The 25740-nt window shown below is 37.1% G+C and overlaps 1 protein-coding gene across 1 annotated transcript in view; it reads right to left on the minus strand.

Annotated features, from left to right (window-relative positions):
- LOC306845480 (guanine nucleotide-binding protein G(I)/G(S)/G(O) subunit gamma-12-like) overlaps positions 1 to 25740 on the minus strand; it is a 47716-nt gene that overhangs the window by 3259 nt on the left and 18717 nt on the right. The window contains exon 2 of the mRNA XM_079378322.1: positions 4155 to 4267. Coding sequence (XP_079234448.1) covers positions 4155 to 4247 — 93 coding nt within the window. The 5' untranslated portion in view covers positions 4248 to 4267. The remainder of the gene's footprint in view (positions 1 to 4154; positions 4268 to 25740) is intronic.

Below are 25740 nucleotides of genomic sequence, written 5' to 3' on the forward strand. Positions count from 1 at the left end.
AGTAATGGGACACAATAATAATCATAAATCAAACTTTCACTTTTTAATACTTGGTTGCAAATCCTTTGCAGTCAATTACAGCCTGAAGTCTGGAACGCATAGACATCACCAGACGCTGGGTTTCATCCCTGTTGATGCTCTGCCAGGCCTCTACTGCAACTGTCTTCAGTTCCTGCTTGTTCTTGGGGCATTTTCCCTTCAGTTTTGTCTTCAGCAAGTGAAATGCATGCTCAATCGGATTCAGGTCAGGTTATTGACTTGGCCATTGCATAACAGTCCACTTCTTTCCCTTCAAAAACTCTTTGGTTGCTTTTGCAGTATGCTTTGGGTCATTGTTCATCTGCACTGTGAAGCGCCGTCCAGTGAGTTCTGAAGCATTTGGCTGAATATGAGCAGATAATATTGCCCAAAACACTTCAGAATTCATCCTGCTGCTTTTGTCAGCAGTCACATCATCAATAAATACAAGAGAACCAGTTCCACTGGCAGCCATACATTCCCACGCCATGACACTACCACCACCATGCTTCACTGATGAGGTGGTATGCTTAGGATCATGAGCAGTTCCTTTCCTTCTCCATACTCTTCTCTTCCCATCACTCTGGTACAAGTTGATCTTGGTCTCATCTGTCCATAGGATGTTGTTCCAGAACTGTGAAGGCTTTTTTAGATGTCGTTTGGCAAACTCTAATCTGGCCTTCCTGTTTTTGAGGCTCACCAATGGTTTACATCTTGTGGTGAACCCTCTGTATTCACTCTGGTGAAGTCTTCTCTTGATTGTTGACTTTGACACACATACACCTACCTCCTGGAGAGTGTTCTTGATCTGGCCAACTGTTGTGAAGGGTGTTTTCTTCACCAGGGAAAGAATTCTTCGGTCATCCACCACAGTTGTTTTCCGTGGTCTTCCGGGTCTTTTGGTGTTGCTGAGCTCACCGGTGCGTTCCTTCTTTTTAAGAATGTTCCAAACAGTTGTTTTGGCCACGCCTAATGTTTTTGCTATCTCTCTGATGGGTTTGTTTTGTTTTTTCTGCCTAATGATGGCTTGCTTCACTGATAGTGACAGCTCTTTGGATCTCATCTTGACAGTTGACAGCAACAGATTCCAAATGCAAATAGCACACTTGAAATGAACTCTGGACCTTTTATCTGCTCATTGTAATTGGGATAATGAGGGAATAACACACACCTGGCCATGGAACAGCTGAGAAGCCAATTATCCCATTACTTTTGGTCCCTTAACAAGTGGGAGGCACATATGCAAACTGTTGTAATTCCTACACCGTTCACCTGATTTGGATGTAAATACCCTCAAATTAAAGCTGACAGTCTGCAGTTAAAGCACATCTTGTTCGTTTCATTTGAAATCCATTGTGGTGGTGTATAGAGCCAAAACTTTTAGAATTGTGTCGATGTCCCAATATTTATGGACCTGACTGTATGTTTCCATCCAAAGTTGTGAATTTAACTTTTAAGGAAATTAGAATACTGCATAAAACATTTGTAAATAAAGCACCATTTCCATTTCATCTGTTTCCATCATCACTTTCTGCAATACTGGCAAAGTATGAGTAAATAAAACGAACGTTTCTGCAGCTGGGGAAGCCTGTGGCTCTTTATTCTTACATAATACCGTAAATGATTTGCAACAAATGCTGTCATGTTATCTTGAATTCAAATGCTTGATGTTTGGGAATGCAATCGTGTGAGACAGTTATGGGAGGTGATCATACCAAGTCGTTTTAATGATGGACTTTGCCTCGGCATTCAAAATGATTAAAATAACATTTGAGATGGCTTGCGATGGGTTTGGTGTGCTGGTTAGTTTGGTCATCCTATTACATGATCTGTTGAGGCAAAGTCGCATGAGGTTTTTGTTGTTGTTGTTATGAATCAAAGAATTTGAGCCGTTCTCTCTGGTTTTATGACAGCTGTTCCTTTTATAGTTAGCAGAACATTACAATCTAAAATTCCTCTTTAAAGAGATAGTTCACCCAAAAATGAAAATTCTGTCATCATTTACTCACCCTCAAGTAGTTCCAAACCTGTATGAATGTCTTTGTTCTGCTGAACACAAAGGAAGATATGCTGAAGAATGTGGGGAACAAAGCAGTTCTGGGGCACCATTGACTTCCATAGTATTTTTTTTTTTTTCCTATTATGAAATTCAATGGTGCCCCAAAACAGCCTGGTTACAAACTTTCTTCAGCATATCTTTCTTTGTGTTTGGTAGAACAAAGAAATTCATACAGGTTTGGAACTACTTGAAGATGAGTAAATGATGACAAAATTATCATTTTTGGGTGAACTATCCCTTTAAAGCATTAAAATCACTAAATTAAAATGAGAGAATGCACTTTAGAAACAATTTAGAGAGGAAAAATCATTCTACATAAAATATTGGTAACTTTCTAAACAATAAAAGTATAGCGCATCCACTAGTAATTATAAATATATTGTTTTTTACTGATGCAGATATGTTAGAAACAATCGTGACACAAATGCCAACTTGTAGCCAATGCACACTTTTTTTAAATCGATTAAGTGATATACCAAAATATGTGGATAGAAGCAGCTAACAATATTAAACCCCACTGACTTTTCAAAATACTTTCTTTTGCATTTCCCAGAAGAAGTGCATACAGATTTGTGTAATTAGTGTAAAACTAAATTAACTATTAATTTGTCCTTAACATGGTAGTTCGTTAAAAAATTTAAATTTGGTCAATTCTATGACTCTGCAATACACAAAAGGAGAATATTTCCACTGTTTCTGTCAATGCAGTGAAGTATGAATCTCATCACTGAGCATAAGCCTATCAGTGGTCTACAGTCCAATTTACAAGTTTATCAATCAGTCTGACGGACTGTAGATTTGGGCTTTTCACCCAAGGCATTCTTGAATCACATTTTTTTTTAAATAGTTTGTCTGTCTGTTGCTGCTCCATATTTATGATTCTGTTTAAAGATCAAAAGTCTAAGGCATGACAATGATGTATTAATAACTAAAATGTTTTTTGTTTGCATTTTTGAAAAGTTTCGTCAAAATGATCCCTGTTTACACGGATCTGCGAAAATAACGAAACACTCTGTATTACATGTATGCCAGGCCAGTAATTGGTGAAGTCACTTTGTAAAGAAACACTACACACCTGCATAACTGCATAACAGGTAATATGCATGAGTATGATGTCAGTTTTCCCAAATTTGTCTTTCTGTAGTTTACACAGAGACAATAAGTGATTGTTTTAAAGTCTTGCACTTTGAAAACCGTTTTCAAAAACGTGCGTTTTCAGCCATGTTTCCTGTCTCTAGTTTAAAATGGTGTTGTGTAAATCTAGTGCAGCCAGTAGTGGCAGTTGAAGCTGTGCAGACTAAAGACTGGCCAAGGTGGGTAGGGAGGCTGTGGAGAGGGGGGCGTGGTAGAACAGAGTCTGCAGCGGGGGAACGAGTGCGGAGACGAGCGGTGATAAGGAGGCCAAGTGAATGATGACTAACACCTGTCTTTAATTCCAATGATTGGTGGGGAGACGGATATAGCAGCTCGCTCTCCTGTGAATGGGAGAGCGGTTTTTGGAACACGGAAGACTGGGCTGAGAGACTGTGTATGGCAGGGAGCCTCACAGGAATTTGTGTTGAACGTTATTTTTGTTAAAAAGCCTTGTTCACACCTGATTCCTGACTTCTTTGTCTAACTTCACCACGAGTCGGGTTACAGAGGCTCTTCTCATTCTAGCTTAAAAAAAGGCCATTTGGGGATTTTCTGGGGATACATTTGCTATGTGTTAAAAAGATAAAATTCACTAAAATATTAAACTGACAGCCCTAAAAGTAACGCAAATGGAAATACAGGAAATTACATTAAGCAAAAAAATTATAAATATCCTATAATTTAGCTTCTGCAAGCCACCCATTTTCTATATATACTGCTCTGCATACTCATTTTCTCAACTAAATTCATGAAGTGCCACTTTAGTGTGCCATTTCAACTGTCTTGACATACACTAGGCATTTATTATCTATTTTTCCTTCACAATCGACTTTCATTTAGGATCATGAGAAACATAATTTTATAAGTGGCATTTAGACATTGAATCCATGAAGTAGTAGTATTTGACATTACCATGGTTAAGTGAAATGAACGATACATTTACCTTTATTCTCTCTATGTTAGCTTCTATCCGTAGCTGTTGAACAGTCCTTCTGGCCTGGGCTATATTATTAGAGCTTTGCATCTTAGACGACATCTTCGATTATCTTCACAGACCTGAAAACAAATGAAAAGTTGATTTTGACATGCACTATAAGCAGCCTGCAGAAGATCAAAGTTACACATCATTGAGGTCCCATGATTCATGAACTACATATAGAATTCTCTTACAATGCATGCAAAACAGGAAATTTGTCTGTATGTACGTTAACACGCATAGTGAGACAGCAAAAGCTCTCTGAGGAGGTATACAGGGCCCCTTTGACTCCTACAGAGGTTGGGGGTGTTTAGTGCGTCAGGCCCCCAGTGAGGGGTTTTTTCACTGGGTCTGCTTTACGACTGCAGGAGGGAGAACTAAAGCAAGCTGTGTGTGTTTGAACAGATGATCACATGCTGCCAGCGGTTCAGTCTCTGCAGCTTCTGTCTGTTCCTGCAGAGCACGCTTTCCGTAAACCATCGTCACCGGTTTACTCTGCCTACTCATCTTACACAATGAACACATGTGCACAAGAGGAGAGAGACAGAGTCAGCAGTGCTGTCGCTCAAGCAGAAGGAGTTGTGCAATGTAAACGGTTTTTAAAAAAGGAAATGGTGGAGTCAAACGGGTGGTCTCTCATCAACCAGGAGATAAAAAGAGGACGGTTAGCCTTCTAACTTCCTAAATTTAGTGCTAATGAAATAAAGCAATGATGATACATGACAGGTTGATATTGATTGATAATGAAACAACCCTGCTGAAAAATAGAAACCATCACAGAAATGCCACTACAAATACCATTACAAACATTACAAAGCATCAACTGTCAACCACTAAACCATTAAAAACCGGGTTTCTGTACTGTAGTGTTTTGGGACATACTCCATTAGGATTTAGTGGTTTTAATAAGCCACCAATAGAAGGCAACCAATTACCAATAGAGACCAACAGGCACATTACAGTTTCCATTAAAGCCAGTACAATTCCTATTATAGCCAGTTAAACCATTAGAAATTCTATGATGGTTTCTATTGTTTTGTTTTGTTTTTTTTCAGCACGGATTAGCAATACAACAGATTCTTGTTTCGCTGTTCATGTCTGATGTAGACAAGGTGTAAGTGTCAGCTTTAACAACATGGGAAATGTTTAACAGAGTGGCTTCCATATTGCTACATGGTCAGCTACATAATCTCTAGCACAACAAACCCTGATATCCTACTTCCTGAGAAGCCCAGACAAAGCTTTATCAAGAATTGAGAGGAAGAGTGTACGGCTGTCTCCTGTTCCACTGGCACAGGGTTGGTATCTCTACATGGAGGTCCATGTTGGGGGTGACCTTATCTGGCCGCACACCAGACATACTTAGAAGGGGTTAAGAGGTTTGGATAACAACTAGTTGTTAATGCAGTGACATAATTAGTGTGAGACAGAGGCCACAGTTGCTCCCACAAGTCCTGAGGTCAAGGGGCCATTCATACATTATGGTCCAGAGAACAAACTGTTTAGCTGCAACTTAACAAGCATAGACAAAACATGACACCTCTGACAACAGCAATTTACTAACTATTACACCTTCCAGCCAATAAAGCATCCCAGGTTGCTAATTTTATTTTAGCAAAAAAATATTATTTTTTTAAGTTTGCATCCATGTCTTTTACTTGAAGGCAGGAAATGGCTAAACTGATTAACAATACATGCGTTTATATGCAGTTGTAATATATATATATTATATGCAGAGGTATACAACACAATATGTAATTGAAGGAATAAAAACTGAAGAATTAAATACACAATGCTGATAACTTAGCATTGTGATTTTTTTTGTATGTATTTATGTGTTTACTTTTGTTATTAATATTTTATCTGATATTTTCTCTGAAATTCATATAAAATAACTTTTTATATAAATATTCAAATTATTTTTATTTTGCTTTGTTAGTATGTTTTGAGAAAAAAAGATAATTGAGAAAAAAGATAAATATTTATTCTAAAAACCCAACAAGATGAGCAAACCACATTGTTTTTCTTTGGTTTTGACATCAAAACACAAACAGATGTGTACATGTTGGGGGGGGGGGGATGTCAGCTTTATAGCTTTATATTTTGAATTAGCTTTTATTATTAGATTTTCCATTTTCATTTTAGTTAGTTTTAGTGTGTTTTAGTGATTTTTATTAGTTTTTTAATTGTTTTTTTAAACATTTAAAATGTAATTCTTTTTTCAGTTTTAGTTGTTTTAGTAAATCAAGTTCACCTGAAAGAAATCTTAAAAAATTATGTCTTGGCAACTAGATGAAATAAAATAAGTTTAATTTAGATTTTCTTTTATTTCAGTATACAGTTATTTTATTTCAAGTAACTAAAATTATGTTTATGAGTTTAGTTTTAGTTATTGATTACTTGGTCAGAACTATAATAATAATAATAATAAATTTTATTTATAGACCTTTCAAAACACTCAAGGACACTTTACAAATAATAAAATACATAATAAATGAAAGAAAATGCACAATAAAACACAAAACTATAATTCTTACTATTTTTAATGTCATGAAAGAGTCTAATTTAATCTGAAATCGTACCAGTCTCAGTTGAGCAAATGCAAAAAGACAAAGTCATTTGTCCGAGGACAGATTGTGTTCAGTTGATCTCAGTCAAGGTTTAGTAAGAATGCAGCTCTGTGAAAGGGCACAGTGTTCCTGTGAGGTAATGGTTCAATCGCTCAGAGTAGCTCTGAGGGACAACGAGTCAATTTTCTGCAGACGCAGCATAGAGAGCACAACTGTGACGCAGACAGACACGGCTCAAGAGATGTGCCAGTCAAACTCCTCTAACTACTCGCTCACTCGTGACCTCTGACCCCTCAGGCCGATCGTTGTGCCCATCAACTCACACCAGCCAATCAGAGGTTCACGTGTAGAGACAGAGTCAAGATGACAATATGATTAACTGTCAAAACCAGCACCCAGCGAGCCTTAGAGCCCACATCCGTTTCATTAACCCACTCCCTCCTCTCCCTGCAGTATAAATGATTAAAGATGTGTATGAATGTATAAATAGCAAAGGAACAGGAAGCGGGGGGCGTCTGTGAACCTGGACTCAGAGGAGAAAGGGTTCGCTAATAACTGCATATCCGGACCCACGGGATTTCTTTCATCCCTCTCACGTTCATCCCAATAAAACCCTTCATTTGAATGGCTCTAGAATTTGTCCTTTCTGTGCTGGGAAGTCAGTGTGTGACATTTCCGCCACTAAAGTGCTCTTAATATTTGCCCTCTGCTGTCTACGCAACACTGACTTTGAATCATCCCGCAGGTTAACCGCTGACTTAAATGCAGAGTGGACACAGGATGCCGGCCAGTACAGCTGGCCACTGAAGAGAGAGGACACTCGAGGTGCACTGAACTGTGCCGGACAGCACATCTGGACGTCTCGACTGTAATTACAGCTTTAGAGAGAGACCCAACAGTCAAGCACACTTTAAAAGCTCAGGCTGACGCCGCAGAATTCTGTCTTTTGTTACATCTCTCTCACCTCTGCCCTCGCTGCGACCCTGCCCCCAAAAACAACTGTGACGCTTCAATAGTGAAGGCCTGTTCACACTAACAAATGTTTGGCATGAAAATTCGGATTTTCTAGTGCAAACAATCAAACCAATTCGAAAAAAACGGTAGCTGATAGAGCTGTGCAATTAATCAAAATACAGTTTCGATTTTGGCTTCCAACGATTATGAAAATACAGTAATCGAGACGAAACGATTATTGTTCCCTATTCACTCCTCCATAAAATCCCAAACTTCAAGTGCAAATCAGTAAAATCATGTAACATGACTTTCGCAAAATGGGACATGCTTGATTAATTCATGTTTAGATTCATTCATGACACAGAACAGAACACGGACAAGTAAAGTGAACTTTTAGCTTAAACAGTCAAATACATGCAAAAATGTGTCAAAATGCAGCACTTGGTGATTATTCGTGTAAAACCTCCTCAGTTAGGTCTTAAGTGAACATAAACTGTTGAGAATGAAAATATGTGTGTAATAGTATACTGGATGCGTGCAGCTCTTATAGCAACAACAGGTAATATTCCTTCAGCCATCTGTGTGCCTAATATTAATCAAACAACAAATTACAAAGAGAAAATTACACACTGCTCTTGACTGAATGATTTTTGTAGCTTTAATAAGAAGTTTAACAAGTGTAATTCTTACAGTGAAGACTATGCTGTTTTAGTTTACATTCGATTATTCAATTTCTGAAGTAGGCTGAATATTTTAGACTAAAAAACTTAAAGCAATGTTTGTTTCATTTGTATCTTTTTTTCTATTGTATTTGACCTTAGGCTTTTGTTTTTATTGTATTACTGACTATTTATTTTTCAATCATTTTTGAGGCCTTTTTTAACTTACATTCTGCTGTGGTATCAAGATTTGTGAAATTTTGCTGGCATCTAAAATGTAGATGTCATAGCAACCTTATTTACAGAAAATTTATATTTTATATATATTACTATCTTTAAATTAATCACTCATATAAAGTTTTGGTCATATGATCCACTCATAAAAAGTATTAAATAATTAATTAAGCTTGGGAACGCAACATATTCTTGTAATGAGAAGCGCTTATCAACAAAAAATAAGCCTTTTCCGTTTTTTTTTATGATAAATTATTATTATTATTATTATTATATAGCCATAGTAATATATACTTACAAAATTTACACAAAATTGTGCAGCTCTACAAAATTCAGTAAACATGGATTTAAAAAAAATAATAATTCAGAATTGATGGTATGCATGGTATGCAAATGTTTCTTCCAGTCTAAACAGATGCATTAACAGCCGTACCAAAAAAAGACTGAATTAAATAAGGTGTTGCATTGGATAGCTGGTGCTCATCTAACGATGGAGGTCAGGAGGGGTTGGCTGGATGTTTGTATGTCTTGCAAACGTGTAGAAACAGTGTGAGAGAGGGCGAGTGAGATGAGAGAAAGAGAAGGGACTGTAACTGGCTTTGAAGTGTGTGACTCGAGCTGAATCACTAACAAACAACAAGAAGGGGAAACTAAGTAAGACCACCAAAAGGCAGAGTATAGACCACCTTGGGGCACAGAGCAATACTGCTGCTGACTGAGCTGCCCACTGGGCCACCCACACACCTCTGCAGACGGGCCCGTGCCTCCCTCCCGCTCTGGCACTGCCGTTGCCTGCTGGATCTCAGCCAGGACCAGGCGGCTCCAGTCATCGGCCCAGCCTCTGATGTAGCACTCCAGGAATAATAGAGCACTGGCATACTGAGACCACCACAGCAGTGACACAGAGAGCGGGAAATTAAAATTAACTCACTTATTAAATCATTTACTCACCCTCATGTCGTTTCAGACACATAAGACTTTTGTTCATCTCCAGAAAACATATTTAATATTCTCTATCATTTTTCTTTATCCATTGAAAGATTGAAAGTGCACAGCCAAAACGTCCAAGCTTCAAAAAGTTAATAAAGACATCATAAATATAATCTATATGAATCAACCAGTCTTCCAAGTCTTCCACATTTTGATGAAAAGATCTAATTTAGGCTTCAATTCACATATATCAACACACATACAGCATGATGTGCTCTCAAAAAATGGAAATGGACAATTAAACTTGCTTGCTTAATGTGTGAGAACCAATGAGGTTTGTTCTCGAGCATCAATAATGCATGGTTTAGCTTCTGCTTACAATATTGGATTGTCAGTTTTTTGTCTCCTTTTTGCAAGTTTTGGTAATATAAAAAACGTTAATTTTATTTCTGTTAAATAAAGTAATTTCTAATAAAAAATAATTTTATTAGAAAATCATTATAATTATTTAATATATAATGTTCACCATTTACAGTGGGAAAATTTATTGCACAAAAATATATATATATCGATTGACAAAGAGAGAAGGGTGAATAAACACTAGTATGAGCAATAGTAATAACGATACTTGCCTTATTAAATACAGCTAATAACTACCCCCACTGACTTTAGGCATGAAAAAAAAAAAAAGTAAAAAATGCATTTCTCAGTACTACTATGTACTCTATGCCGCAAGAGTATTTGTTGGTATGTACACTACAGTACGCCTTTCACATTAACGCTATTCATTTTCACAGACTGCAGTAGGAGTTTTTAAAAAAAATTTACAAGACTTGGAGAAATATATATACAGCTGCATTTCCAATGCTCAGACAGGAATTTGTCAGCTGGTCGTACCTCACATGAGAGCCCTTGACCACAGTGACAGCCCAAGTCTGACTGGACCACCATCGCTGGGACAGAATCCAGCAAGTATGCACATTAAGTCTTCAGCATTCTGAACATAACGTCTCAAGATGTACATGAATCGAGCACTGTGTTCCTTAATGACTGGGTGGCGGTGTGGGTTACAAAGTTCTAAGAAGAACAAGCTATTTTTTATTCCCCTGTCCCACAGTGTTCTTTTGCCAGGTCTATTATCTCTTCTTCACACGGCCTGATTGCTAAGCGACGGTTGTGGCTAAAATTGTGCCTTGTGCTGCTGTAACACAATAAGGCTGTTGCTTCCTGGATGCATAGTGCACAGAAAGGACAATGAAGACTGTGCTATCAGAGAACCGACGCACTCCAGCTTGTAAAGTGGGAGATAGCTTATGGCTAGACAGCAAAACATGGTAGGCAGAGGTAACCAGTTTAACAGCACCCTCATGGGAGCTAATCTCCGAGAGCCTGATATTATCAGACAGACAGGCTGAAGCCATGAAGCGTGGGGAAGAAGGGAGACAGCCTCTCTCACAGTGACGCAGGGCTTTGGGAAGAGAAAGAGGGGGTGAGGAGTGTTGACAGAGGTGTGTGCGTGCATGTGTTTGTTTAACTGGAGAGATGGGAGTCACAAAAAAGATTCCCACCCACATAAAATTGCTGAACACTTTAGCGCTGACTGTGAAGGTAATTCTATAGATAAGAGCACATTAAGATATTTGATCATGACAGACAAAAGATGACAGATTGTGGGAATGCCTTAGAGGTGTCAGGTATAGGTACTAAGCAGAGGTTGTTTAATTTACAGTGTGTACTCTGGACATTTAGCCTGTGAGTCACAGCTTGTGAGTTTCTCCCATGTCTCCAGAGTGTCTCGGACTGAAGAAAAGAGGTGAAAAGTAAATGCACACCTACATCCCCCGACACAAAATTGGGACAGTAAGACTCCCAACAGCCTCCACCATGTCTAATTCAGACAGTATTCATTTTTTTCTTCTTCGTTCTGGCTATGGCTACAGTCACGCTGTTAGTGTTTAGAAATTGAATTTACCTTGAAGTGTGAGTCTCGTAATGCCATGTTTACACAGAATAAAAATCTCATAGCATTATTAATGCAACTATAGAGCAAATGCAGCGTAAATGCATTCATGCCACCTCTGAGCTGCATTAAACAGTCTGTGTAATTACAGTACATCTAAATGTCACTGTTTGTTTGTTTTTCACATTTGCTGGCACAAAAATGTTAGTATCTGATGCGAGCACACGAGACAGTGCTGGAACGAATAAAAGTGCGGCGGTAAAATGCATTTGATCTCTCAGTCCCCAAATGCACAGACATCAGATCTCTCTCTCCTCATACATTCTTCAAGCTGGCCCGCACACAGCTCTGCCCAATGTAATGTGGACGGGCCAGGTGAGAGACTTCAGAGACTCTGATTTCACTTTCAAGTGTATGAGCATCTCGCCACATCTGCACGGCAGGATGATAGCCAAAGGAGAGAATCACCATCAAATGCAGTGGAGAGGAAGGATGTTTGCATTTGGGAAGGGTGGCCCTTCTGAGGTATGGTGGGACAGGAAATGGTGCGGCACAGTAGGGAGAGTTCAGTCAGGAACAACCAGATGCAACATCAATGAAGGAACCCACCATCTGCTTCTATTAATATACCAGTATGGCACAAAGAGAGATGGGTGGGGGAGAGAATGCAGTAGAATGCAGACCTGCAGTATAAGTCTGTTTGCTTTTAGACCTTGGCTATTGATTGAGACAATCTGGCATTAAATTCTGGTTAAATGGGTTGAGGGTGTGCTTGCACCTTGAAGTGGCCTCAACTGGCCTTTTGCAGCATTTTTTTCCCCTTAAGTACTTGTACTTATAAGTTTGAGGCAAAAGTCGAGGCTCCACCCTTGCCCTGACTCTTAAAGTCAGTATGAATTTAAAATTCATTTTTTAATGCATGGACTGTTTATCCATCCATATGTTTTTATTTATACATTTATTTTAATTAGTAATTTATAAACAATGTCATAACTCAGTCTTATCGTAAAACAACAGATTTCTCTTTGGTGACGTATTCCAAACTTCTCCAATCATTTTGTCCACTTAAACTGTTCTTACAATCGACAGCAAGCTCACATTCAAATGTAGTACAACTGGATTTCATTCATACAAGCCATTTTCATACTATATTGATACTTTTTTATAACATACTTTTTAACGGCCGCAAAGTAAGTTTTAAACCAAACTCAGTGCTATGACAATGTGATTTCAGATGCAGCTAATACGTTTCTAGTATCCTAAAGACCTTGATTAGGTTGTTCTGCTGTATTTAATTAGAGTTGGAGCTAAAGTCTAGGAAACTGAACTGGGCACCCCTTTATTTATTTGGAAATAATTTGTTGCTTTCCAAGTACTGATATTTACGCAATAACTTCATGAAAGTTCATCTCCAGATGAGTCACCGGCCCTGTTTACACCAGGAATTATAATGCATTTACATTGATGCAATCACAAGTGGACCATTTGCTAAAGAGGGTCTAAAATGTTTTGAGCTTGACCACTTTCAATCACTTCCAGAGGTAGTCAAAAATGCATTCAACTGGATTGCTTTCGTAATGTAGACGCTCATGTGGTTAAAAGATTTGAACTGCCACAAAAGGCTCAACCAAACTTTTGAGTGTTCTGAGCATTTTGAGAAAACGCAGTTGATTCATACTTTGCTATGTTATGCCAAAACACATTGTATTTTGCGAATCATAACGAATCATAACGTTGATTTCAATTGATCATTTTCATCTCCTTTCGAATCACTTCCTTTCCCACTTGTAAGCAGCCTAACGGCTTCATTCATTCAGTCTTGCTTGTGCACTGAACTCGCTGCCCCACAGAAGTGATGTAGAGTGTAACAAAATAGGAAGGGAAGGTCTAGACAAAAACTGAACATAAGTTGCCATAGGAGATGCCTTTTAAAGGCATGTTAAGACCAGGTGTAAATGCAAATATGTCACAGCTGACCGTTTATGATCAGATCACTAAAAACATCTTAATACCCTGTGGAAACAGATCCATTAAGGTATATACACCAAATGGGACAACGAAAAACATCCAGGAACGCGCAACTGCTGAAACTGACTCAGAGTTTCTTTGTGTTCTTTTGTGGCATCAGCAGCTTTTATCCTTACTGTCACTGTGTTAAGTGCACTGACAAAGAGACAAACATTTTAAATCACTCAACATCTTCAGAGCTGCTGGTGGCCTGTCACCTTTTCTTCACCCTACTGTCATGTTATGTATAAGTGCATCTTTAAGGAGATGAAAGAGGACGAGTGAGTCATGCAAAGGTCATCTTTTATGACAGTGTGCATGTTCACCTTCGTTGAAAGCCTTTATGTGCAGATCACAGCTTTTGTTTGGGTCTTAGGTGTTTTATCGTGGAGTGGAGTTTGATAGGGGCTCTGTGTGTGGTGAGAAAGTAGAAAGGCTTTCTTCTGTCTCTGTACAAACAGAACGTGCACTATGAAGCATTGACTCACCTTTAAAAACCTGATAACACATAGCAGACATGAAGACGAGCAGTCTGTCTGGACCCTGTTTGTTCTTCAACGATGCACAACAGACACTTTCATTTTTCAAAGTCATTTCACGGTTCATGTTATCAAAGCGGATCCTTATATTCGGTGATCTCTGCCTGCAGTCAATAAGGAAGCTGAGGTTGCATGTGTGCTTCAGTATTAAAATACGAGAAGGATTGCATCAAGATTACCAGAAATTACAGTAGCGCATATGTTTTGCGGTTCCTCAAAATTTTAAATACTCATTGACCTGGTGAGAAAATGTTGTATTGGTGAAGGTCTATATTCATCTTACGGAAGCAGAAGAATCTCTGAATCCTAGCCAAGTACACCACTTCTGAGTAACAACACTCAAGCATGTATGCAAGTATGAAAAAGCACGTATGCAAGTATGACAAAAATGCAAACCTAGAAGAAATAAAAGTCACTACATAGAAAATGAAAGAAAAATTATTTTTCAAATAAATAAATAATTTACTTATCCTCATTGACTCTTTGAAAATATTCCAATTCATCATTTCAAGATCAGTCACCTGACATGGTTTAAGGCATGAATATGAATTAGAATATGCAGGAGTGGAGATCATCATCAAAGAACTTATGTTTTGGTCTTTAAATTCTAATTTGGTCTAAAGTGCGTGCATGTCAGAATGACCATAATTACAAGATTTCAACTTGTATAATTCATAATTATAATTTGTAAACTTTTCTGACAGCTCTGCATTGTACCAACTGACTGGTGCAACGTCAAGCAAAAATAATAAAAAAATTGCAGTGGCTTCAGCAGGAAAATGAAGTTAAGCTTTTATTTTTTTATATACAATATTTTTGTTTAATATTAATTTATATAATTGACTATTGTTAATTGTCTTAATGTCTTAATGAAGGAAAATCTGAAAACAAACAACATACAATACAGTTTAATATAGCAAAGAGTTGATAAACTTAATGTTGCTCTTTATTTAACAAGATTATTTTCTGAGCTCTTTATGTTAATTTTTGAGCTCAACAGCTCCTGTCCCTGCTAACTCTGATGTATGGAAAGAGCAGAGTATTTTGTGTTATATGGAAGAAAGGTCTGGATTGACAAGAGAGTAAGTAAATGATGACAGTATTTTATATTTTGGTCAACCACCCCTTTAATTCGAGCTTCAAAACAAAACCACATCACTACCGTCATTTACTGGAATATGCTAGATAGTTGCGTAAAGCCTGGAAGAGCCATTGAGTATCTGGAGTATTTCATGTTAAGCTGCTCAACTCTGCTTTTCCTGCTGCGCAACAGTACAGACGCACATCTCTGACGTCCGTCAGTCGTGAAGCGCTCCAAGTGAGCAGGAAGGGATGTCATCATTTCTCAGCGGAGTAAATGTGAGGGACAGAGTGACAGAGGCTCCCCAGCAAGCCTCCACGCAGGAAAGCTACAACAGGAAGAGTGTGTACCTTACGCTTGAGCAGAGCGGTTTGGCCACAGTACCCTCCCCAAGGTCAACAGAGGAGGGGCTGATGCTGACAAGAGCTCAATCCCATTTTTTCCCTTCACACACCATTTCCTGGAGCCCTGAGCTCTGGGTTAGTCTATTTTTGGACTATTTAAAAACACATTTAGGTCCTGCCAACGAATCCATTCCAAGTCTACGGTCCAGGCCAGACTGAGCTCATTTCACAAGAATCCAGTTTCAAACACTGTTTGAAACTGAATTCTTGTGAATCACGGTTCCTCACGCTAACACATACTGTGACCTCAAGAAAGTATTTAGACACATAAGCCACATTTAAAATGTATAAATGCAATTGCATGAGATCAATCAAACTAAATCTGCAAATTAAGTTTTGAGCTGTTGATCAAACCAAGCTGAGCTGAGTCAATGACAAATGGTTGTATTTACATTGGATTAAAAAAAAACTTTATTTTCTTAAAAATAGTATAATGACCCTAAAATCTCATGTGGTGTAACCTGCAAGTAAAAATTAACTTTTTTTTTTACAGTATCTTCATCAGTCATAATTCTTAAGTTTTTTTAAATATACTGTAATAAGTATTTTTAACAAATATCATGCATTATTAATTCATAAATATCATTACGATTTTTGATAGGTTGTATAACACGACATTTTACAACCTGAACTAACCTTGACATAAAAAGCTCAAATTATCTGATATTTTATTGACCTTGAGACAAAGTTCATTAGCGGTCTTCACTGTAATATAATTTCTTGTTTTCTTTTTTTGTATGTTGGTTGCATGGTTTATACTTTTAATGTTTTTATAATCTTTGTCTCTTTATCATATCAGGACAAATTTGCCACCAAGTTATGCATGTCTTTCTATAAAATAAATACCACTTGCTGTAGTAATCTAATACAATGTTAGAGATACTTTCTATGAATGTGCCTTAAAGTGTCTTAACACATCAAATCCTCATAGGCCAGTTAGATACAAAAGTGCATATGCTGCTGTCCGACTTTGCATGTAAACTTTATTTACTCTCTATGCAAACATCTAAATCTTTCCACAAACAGTCACAGTAAAAGAGCAAAGCAAGGATTTGTATGAGTGCGCAGGCGATGTGTGCATAAGTACAAAAGCACAATAGCTCATAACGTAAGTGAAAGCAGGCACAGGATCAAGAAATTGCTGTAGATGTGAGTACAGTAAAGCTTTGGGTGTGTTCCTGAAACTGACCCATCAAGGTTGCATGGCAAGGTTGTTTAGTCACCTTTTACCTTCTTTCCATTTAAAAACCATCTCTGTTGTGTTAAGAATAGCAGCTTACTTTCATGACAAAGACACACTAGAGTAACAGATGCGCATAGCCAATTGCTGTGAGATTTGGCTACAATGCAACACATACTTACTAATGTGCGCATGCTGCAAACAAGTATGACTATTCTGTGCCACACAGTTGAAAAAAGGAAACATGCATCAGCCTGCTTAGTAGCCTTAATCTGTGCGTCAGTGACTTGTATGCTAAGACGTCACATTTCCATGTAAATCTGTTTACTCTCCAGTTTGCCAAGAACATCAAAAATGAAAGACAGTACTGACGTATTATAGAAAAGTTATATTTCAATCTCCTAAAATCACCTTTACTTACCTCTACTTTGATCTGCTTTAATCAACCCATCCATATGCACAAAAATATTTTTACAACTATTTGCTGTTTCTTAAGAACTGTTATGACAAAAACAGTGCGGATGAGATTATGATATTTCAGTGGAATTGACAGCAGGCATGAGACATACAGCAGAAAAAAGACAGTAATGGCATGAGGCAGGAATGTGAGGTGCAGCTGCACACACACACACACACACACATAAGCTGATTTTTACAGTAGAAGAGTACATTCTTATCTCTTAAACATGGTGTCACATGTACACTGTGAGGTTATATGCTCTTGTTATCTTTTAGATGGCGACAGTCTTTCACACACCCGTAAGGAAAGAAAGAAGAAAAAAAAAAAAAAATCACAAATGTTTAGTATCTTCAATATCTCAATCGGTACTTCTAGACAACAATGACGTTATATGAGGGGCAAATAAGGAATTTTGCAAGCCTTATGGTAAACAACTATATTATTCTCACGTGTCCTCCAGAGTTTATGAAAATTCAACAGTATAAAACAACTCTGCTCATATTTGCCAAGATATTCTAACAATTCTCAATGATATCTTCTAAGACTTCTAAGTGAAGTATGCTATAGAGCATTGATTTCCTTTTACAGCTTTGTAATTGTACTATTATGAGTAATTATCTTTTTTTTATTTCTCTAAAAGACAATGTGATAATTAAATATTATTGAGAATGTCATTATGTACTACGCAACAATAAGTATTTTCTTCCACTGTGATTCAAATATTTCAACTGGCCCCACCACATACATACATATTTTAATTTAACTGTAAAAACAGTTGGTAAAAGTTCAAACGCAAGCTATAAATTCATACAACAGCACACTTTTGGAAAGCAATGGCATATGGTGATTTGTTTCATAACTTTCTAAATGATGCTTCCAGGACTATTGTCAATCTTGCCTAATCTGTGTGAGTCAACTAGATCATGTCACCTTTCTGACATTTAAAACAGCAGAATACACAGCAACAGTATTCAATATACTACAAATGACTAAATGTTTAAGTTTGGCACATGACCATTGAATGCAATGACTATGCAAAACTGCCATGATAAAATGAAAGCTCTTGGCCCGGGCCATTCTTATCACTGACTATGTTTACATGCGCACAAATAATGTGATTATTTCCAATAATCAGAGAAAGGACTTAATCGCATTTTGATGTTTACATGTCAAGAGCAAAGCTCTTACTCCCGTTTATATGCAATTTCCATTATTCTTATTACTCGCTAAGAATTGTGGTTAATTTTTTTACAGCCATTATTCACATACCCCACTGTACAGCACAAATGATGGACTCAGAAAGAGCAAATTATTAGGGTGGTCTGCTTCAGCGGTATATTAAATATATATCATGTTAAAATATTTGAGGTGGCCAATCAAAACAAAGAAAGTGAGCTCTACTGTATGAGGTAAGAAGTAGCTAAACATTTAATATTTGACATTTTGCAACAGAAATGTTAAACAATTAAAAGTAATATTTAGTGATGCAAAGTAGTTTTTTGTCAAACTTTGCAGTTTTGAACTGAAAATAGACTTTTTCATTCACGTGATTCATGTAGAGTACTCTGTTTCCTATTTCAATGTGATGAGACAAGAAACATTAACAGGACATTAAGTAACAACAAATATCTGTGGGAAACTTGCACAACTAAACTAAACTGTGTGTGTGTGCCAGGCTCAGGCTGACCTCAGTGGGTAGGAAGAAGTAAGACGGGGAAATCAAGCTGGATTCTCGAACATTTCAACAGCTGATGAGAAAGCACCTGACCAAAGAACACATTCCTGCATAGTTAGTTACCTCCTCAGTGCAGTTCAAAGAACACACACTCACACAAACATTTGCATATTGTATGACAAAATCTAATGCACGTCATCACGTGCATCCTAACAACAAGGAAGTTATTAAATTTTGCAGTCATTTTTGAAAACTTATTTGAAAAATATTTTGTTTTATATGTTCATATGTAACAAAATAGGGTGCAAATGCATTCATTTGAATTTAAACAACATTTGTCTAACATCAAATTTAGTTGTTTTTTTTTAGTTTAGGTTTTTATATCAATAATTTTATTGGTATCACAAAAAAATAGACCTTATTTTTTTAATGAATAAAAATAGTCCCTTACATTACATCATTGGTCTCAAACTCAATTCTTGGAGGGCCACAGCTCTGCAGAGTTTAGCTCCAACCAGTTCCAAATCACACCTGCTTAGAAGTTTCTAGTGATCCTGAAGAGCTTGATTAGCTGGATCAGGTGTGTTTGATTACCGTTGGAGCTAAACTCTGCAGAGCTGTGGCCCTCCAGGAATTGAGTTTGAGACCAATGCATTACATAAAAGTAATGTGATTGCAGTAACATGTTTAAACAAGGACATGTGTGTGTTCCTGAACAGTCTACAGCTTGATAACACTTTCATTTGGTAACTGTGGTCACCTAAACTGTTTTGCTGCTTTCAAATTGTAAAATAAGTGATTTTTTTTTTGTATATTTTAATCATTGTGTTTAACACAATATTGCACACAAAATGTATAGCATATGTGATACAGACCTATATTTGCAAACTGTTTGGAAACTGTTGCACAATATCTGATTTATATCAGAAATAATAAAGAAATAATAGACAGATAAATCAGTTATCAAAACAGCTGTTAGATGCAGCTCAGAATGTGCAATTAATACAATTCTGTCTGATATTTGTAAGCAGGTAATTATTTTTATATATGTGTAACCGATAACTGATATTTCCAATATTCATTTTGAGTTTTGCTAGAGATTACATGAAAACATCCAATTAGGCTTATAACTGATATGCAGTAATAGTATATTGTGAAACCCTAATTGACTTTTTGCATATTGTTTGGAGGAGATCATTGGGCAAGAGGGAGAATATCTGATTAATTGAGGAATTAATAAAAAAAGAAGAAGCCCTAAACAATTCAAATCTACTTGGCCAAAATGGCTGTTTGAACAAATGTTCCTTTAACCGAAAAAAAAACAACAACTAAAAATCATCTAAGCCCTCCAAAAGCAAATTGGTAACACTTTACAATAAGGTCTCATTTGTTAACATTAGTTAATGCATTATCCAACTATGAGCCAACAATGAGCAATATATTTTTACACCATTTATTAATCTTTGTTAATGTGAGTTAATAAAATACAATTAGTCATTGTGCATGTTAGTTCACAGTGCATTAACTAATGCTAACAGATACAAGTGATCCTAGTCAACTGAATAATAAATGCTAGAAGCATTGTTCATTGTTAGTTCATTTAGTTAACTAACGTTAACAAATTTAATCTTACTATAAAGTGTCACCAATATATAAATATATAGAGATATAGTTATCAAATATCATCAGAAGCCTGAAGAATATCTAATATATTATTGTTTCTCACACATGCAATGCTCTACACCCTGCTTGAATCTCTGGCCTCTGTGTACGGCTGCAATCTTGAGACGGTGCCTCATTGCAGAGAATTCAGAGTTAATGCTTAACTGGAAGATGGGCGTTAGTTCAGTTCAGTTCCTCCCTCGATTCTTAGAAGTGCCAGCACTCTTTCTAGCGAAGTGAAATTGAAAGATTTCTCTGAACAGGTGGAAAAGGATAAGCCTACCTGAAAAAACAGTGCCTGCAGGGCCAAGGACAAGAGGGGGGCTGCTTGTGGTGTTGTTGAGCAATAACATATCCGTTAAAAAAAGGGAAAAGCCATGAAGACATTTCAGAGAAACAGTTGTCTATAAAAAGGATGTGATTGTCTTACGGTTAGGCTGAGCAAATGGAAATATAACTGAACTGAAAACCCTGAAACAGATGAGTCTGTTAAAATGCAGTGCAGCAGGCATTCAAATGCTTGAATCAGAGCCCTGTGCATTAAAATCAAATGCAAACTATCTAAAGTCACACAACAATGTTGTTCTGTACTCATACTCGTCCTTCACTACTCAATCTCTTTCCATGAAAGTCATGCACATGGGGTCGTCCACTTTGCTCTGGTGGGAGGACAGAACAAGGTAGGAGTGTGTGTTTGTAAATGTGTGTGACCGACCACGGGTCCTGCTGTGGTCTGGAGGCCGTTCTCTTGACCTGCAGGTGGAATGTGTACTGTGAGCAACCTTAGTGGGGGGCCAGAGCTAATACGACCCTTAGAGAGACAGAACGGAGTCAGACGACTCATGGGAAGGTCCCTCCTCTCTTTCTTATTCATTTTTCATGTTTCAGCCTCCCAAGAAGGAAGTGAGGAAAAACTGAAAACCTTAGAGAAAAAATCCCCCCGTAAACAATGCAAGGAGCCTTTTCAATCAGTCTGTAATAGTTTAGAAAGCACAAACTGGCACGGTTGGTCTCAAGTATTATTTTCACAGCTCTACAATCTCATGGACACAACCTCTAATGTAACATAAGGAGTGTCCATGCAGCCTTATACATCAGTGACTAAAGCTTTTTTTTTTTTTGTCAAAAACACTAAACCTGGTTTCAACAGCATTTGTGGTGATTACAGTGACAACCATTCACACCTTCTGGTTAAACTAATGAAAATTTTTAAAATTTACAAATTAGCCCCATTTACCTCCAACTGCTTCATTGTAATCTACAGCATGTACAGGTGCTGGTCATAAAATTTGAATATCATGAAAAAGTTGATTTATTTCAGTAATACCATTCAAAAAGTGAAACTTGTATATTAGATTCATTCATTACACACACATTGATATATTTCAAATGTTTATTTCCTTTAATTTTGATGATTATAACTGACAACTAATGAAAGTCCCAAATTCAGTATCTCAGAAAATTAGAATATCAATTAAGACGAATGCAAAAAAAATGATTTTTAGAAATGTTGGCCAACTGAAAAGTATGAACATGAAAAGTATGAGCATGTACAGCACTCAATATTTAGTTGGGGCTCCTTTGGCCTGGATTACTGCAGCAATGCGGCGCGGCATGGAGTCGATCAGTCTGTGGCACTGCTCAGGTGTTATGAGAGCCCATGTTGCTCTGATAGTGGCCTTCAGCTCTTCTGAATGTTGGGTCTGGCGTATTGCATCTTCCTCTTCACAATACCCCATAGGTTGTCTATGGGGTTAAGGTCAGGCGAGTTTGCTGGCCAATCAAGAACAGGGATACCATGGTCCTTAAACCAGGTACTGGTAGCTTTGGCAGTGTGTGCAGGTGCCAAGTCCTGTTGGAAAATGAAATCTGCATCTCCATAAAGTTGGTCAGCAGCAGGAAGCATGAAGTGCTCTAAAACTTCCTGGTAGACGGCTGCGTTGACCTTGGACCTCAGAAAACACAATGGACCAACACCAGCAGATGACATGGCACCCCAAACCATCAATGACTGTGGAAACTTTACACTGGACCTCAAGCAACGTGGATTATGTGCCTCTCCTCTCTTCCTCCAGACTCTGGGACCTTGATTTCCAAAGGAAATGCAAAATTTACTTTCATCAGAGAACATAACTTTGGACCACTCAGCAGCAGTCCAGTCAAGACGCTTCTGACGCTGTCTCTTGTTCAAGAGTGGCTTGACACAAGGAATGCGACAGCTGAAACCCATGTCTTGCATACGTCTGTGCGTGGTGGTTCTTGAAGCACTGACTCCAGCTGCAGTCCACTCTTTGTGAATCTCCCCCACATTTTTGAATGGGTTTTGTTTCACAATCCTCTCCAGGGTGCGGTTATCCCTATTGCTTGTACACTTTTTTTCTACCACATCTTGTCCTTCCCTTCGCCTCTCTATTAATGTGCTTGGACACAGAGCTCTGTGAACAGCCAGCCTCTTTAGCAATGACCTTTTGTGTCTTGCCCTCCTTGTGCAAGGTGTCAATGGTCGTCTTTTGGACAACTGTCAAGTCAGCAGTCTTCCCCATGATTGTGTAGCCTACAGAACTAGACTGAGAGACCATTTAAAGGCTTTTGCAGGTGTTTTGAGTTAATTAGCTGATTAGAGTGTGGCACCAGGTGTCTTCAATATTGAACATTTTCACAATATTCAAATTTTCTGAGACACTGAATTTGGGACTTTCATTAGTTGTCAGTTATAATCATCAAAATTAAAGGAAATAAACATTTGAAATATATCAGTCTGTGTGTAATGAATTAATCCAATATACAAGTTTCACTTTTTGAATGGTATTACTGAAATAAATCAACTTTTTCATGATATTCTAATTTTATGACCAGCACCTGTACATGATGCACATGATTTTTTAAATTATTTCACATGCAAACATACTGTATGTTTTTCCATTACTTTACAGGGATACACTGTAAAAAAAAACCTTAAACTTAAAATTTTAAGGCAACCAGCTTCATCAGATTTTTTAGTTCTCTCAACTTATTTTTGTAGGAGATTCTCAACTTTTTGTTGTATAAACTTAAAACAACAAGTTGAGAAAACTCAAAAATCTTCTGAAGCTGGTTGCCTTAAAATTTTAAGTTGGCTCAACTGTTTTTTTTACAGTGTAGTTCACAAATGAAAATGAGGTCATTTACTCATCCTCAACTTGTTCCAAATATGTATGTTTCTTTATTCTGTTGAGCACAAAAGAAACTATTTTGAATATTGTTGGCAACCAAACAGTTTACAGTAGCCATTGACTACCATAGTATGGAAAAGAATACCACACTCTAAAAAATGCTGGGTTAAATATAACCCAGTGCTGGGTAAATATTGGACAGAACACTTGCTGGGTTGTTTTCAACCAACAGTTGGGTTAAATGTTTAATCCAACCTTCTGGGCAGTAACCCAACCGCTGGGTTCATCCATATTTAACCCAGCATTTTTTAGAGTGTAAAGATACGATAAACACGCCTTCTATCTAGGTTAATCTAGGCTATCTAGGTTAATTGTGCAAAATTGTACGCAGAATATTCCTTTAACTGCATTTCGAATGAAGCAGAATAAGTGATGTGTAATATGTGCCACTCACCTGCTCTGAAATTGTTCATCATGTGCACTAATATAAATATTAATAAGGCTGATAAGATAAGGATTTCAATGGCAGATATGATTCATATAAACACTGAGGCAGTTCTAAGAAACATTTTGTGTATAAAATGTACTCATCCAACACACATATATACACGGTAAGACAATACATTACAAGTACACAAATAGCATCTGAACCATGCCACTTGTAAGTTGTTCATAAGTTTTAATGCTTTTTTAATTGAAATCCAGTAATTACCGGGTCTATGTCCGAATGTCTGATCTTGATGTGCATGTTGGGAGACAAGGTTTATCCTACAGGAAACACAGTGTCTAAACTGCCTGTGATACACACAGACTAAACATACACAACAGCACATTACACCCACATGCAGACACATGTATTCTCAGCAGTGATGGGAAACTACTTCAAAAGAGCTGTAATTTAAAGTGGTTCAAGTCCAGTTAAGCTAACCATTTGCATTATATAAAGTGACAGTGACACAATATTTCTAGGATACTAAAATTGCTCAAAATTTCCAAAAATGCAGAATTTTCCTTTTAAATTTATGTGCAAAGGCCAAAAAGTGCTTCAAGCTGTTGATTATTTAGCATTCAGTTTGAATGAATTTCTATTCCCCTGTTCCACTAAAGGTTGGTCACTCATTTCTCTAACTAGGGACAATGAGTATTAAAAGTGAACCTGGCCTGTATCATACTGTAAAAACATAGTGATGAAGATCAGTATTATTTGATTATACATTACTTTTTAATATTATTCTGCTTATTACTACAAAAAGCGCTAACATTAAATGTGGAATTATACATTTGGGTTTTTGATATTGATTTATTTTATTTTATGTATAGGCTGCATAATTTGGCCAAAACATATTGTGATTATTTTATTATGTATTGCAATTGCGATTGAACTGTGAAATGATATTTCATGAAAATGTTTCATACTGCTGCTGAGACATCCAGACACAAAAGACAAAATTTCCAATGCAAGTTACAATACAAATATTTGAATTTATGTCAAATAATTTTACTTTCACATGTTCAAACTCTCAAACTTTGAACATGTCAAATTCCTAAAGCTTTAATTTTGGAGGAATTTCTTCTGCCCACATGAACTTTAGTCCACAAACAAGTCTTACATTTGATAACCATGATTTGGTAAAATATACTACTGTTTCAGTTTTAGATTCTCAATTTTAATGTTACATTCTATTTAATTTATTTATTTATTTATTTATTTATATAGCACTATAAAAATGCAACTAAGTTGCCCAAAGTGCTTTACAGAATAAACAATCATACCTCAATATAATGAAAATACAACCATTAAAACTAAAAAAAAAAAACATCATCCATTTTAAAATGCCAAGGACAGTAGGTGATTTTTTAACTTGGATCTAAAAATAGTCATGGTGCCATTCTAATCTCTAGTGGCAATTTATTCCACAAATTTGGACCTCAAACGCCCGATCACCTTTATACCTGGATCTAGTTCTGGGCACTGTCAAAAGTGCCAGATCACTAGATCTAAGTGATCTAGAAGGAACATGTCTTACAAGGAGATCTGCCAAATAAGCTGGAGCGTGATTATTAATAGACTTAAATACCATTACCA

This window comes from Barbus barbus (genome assembly GCF_936440315.1).
Source record: "Barbus barbus genome assembly, chromosome: 25".
NCBI lineage: Eukaryota > Metazoa > Chordata > Actinopteri > Cypriniformes > Cyprinidae > Barbus > Barbus barbus.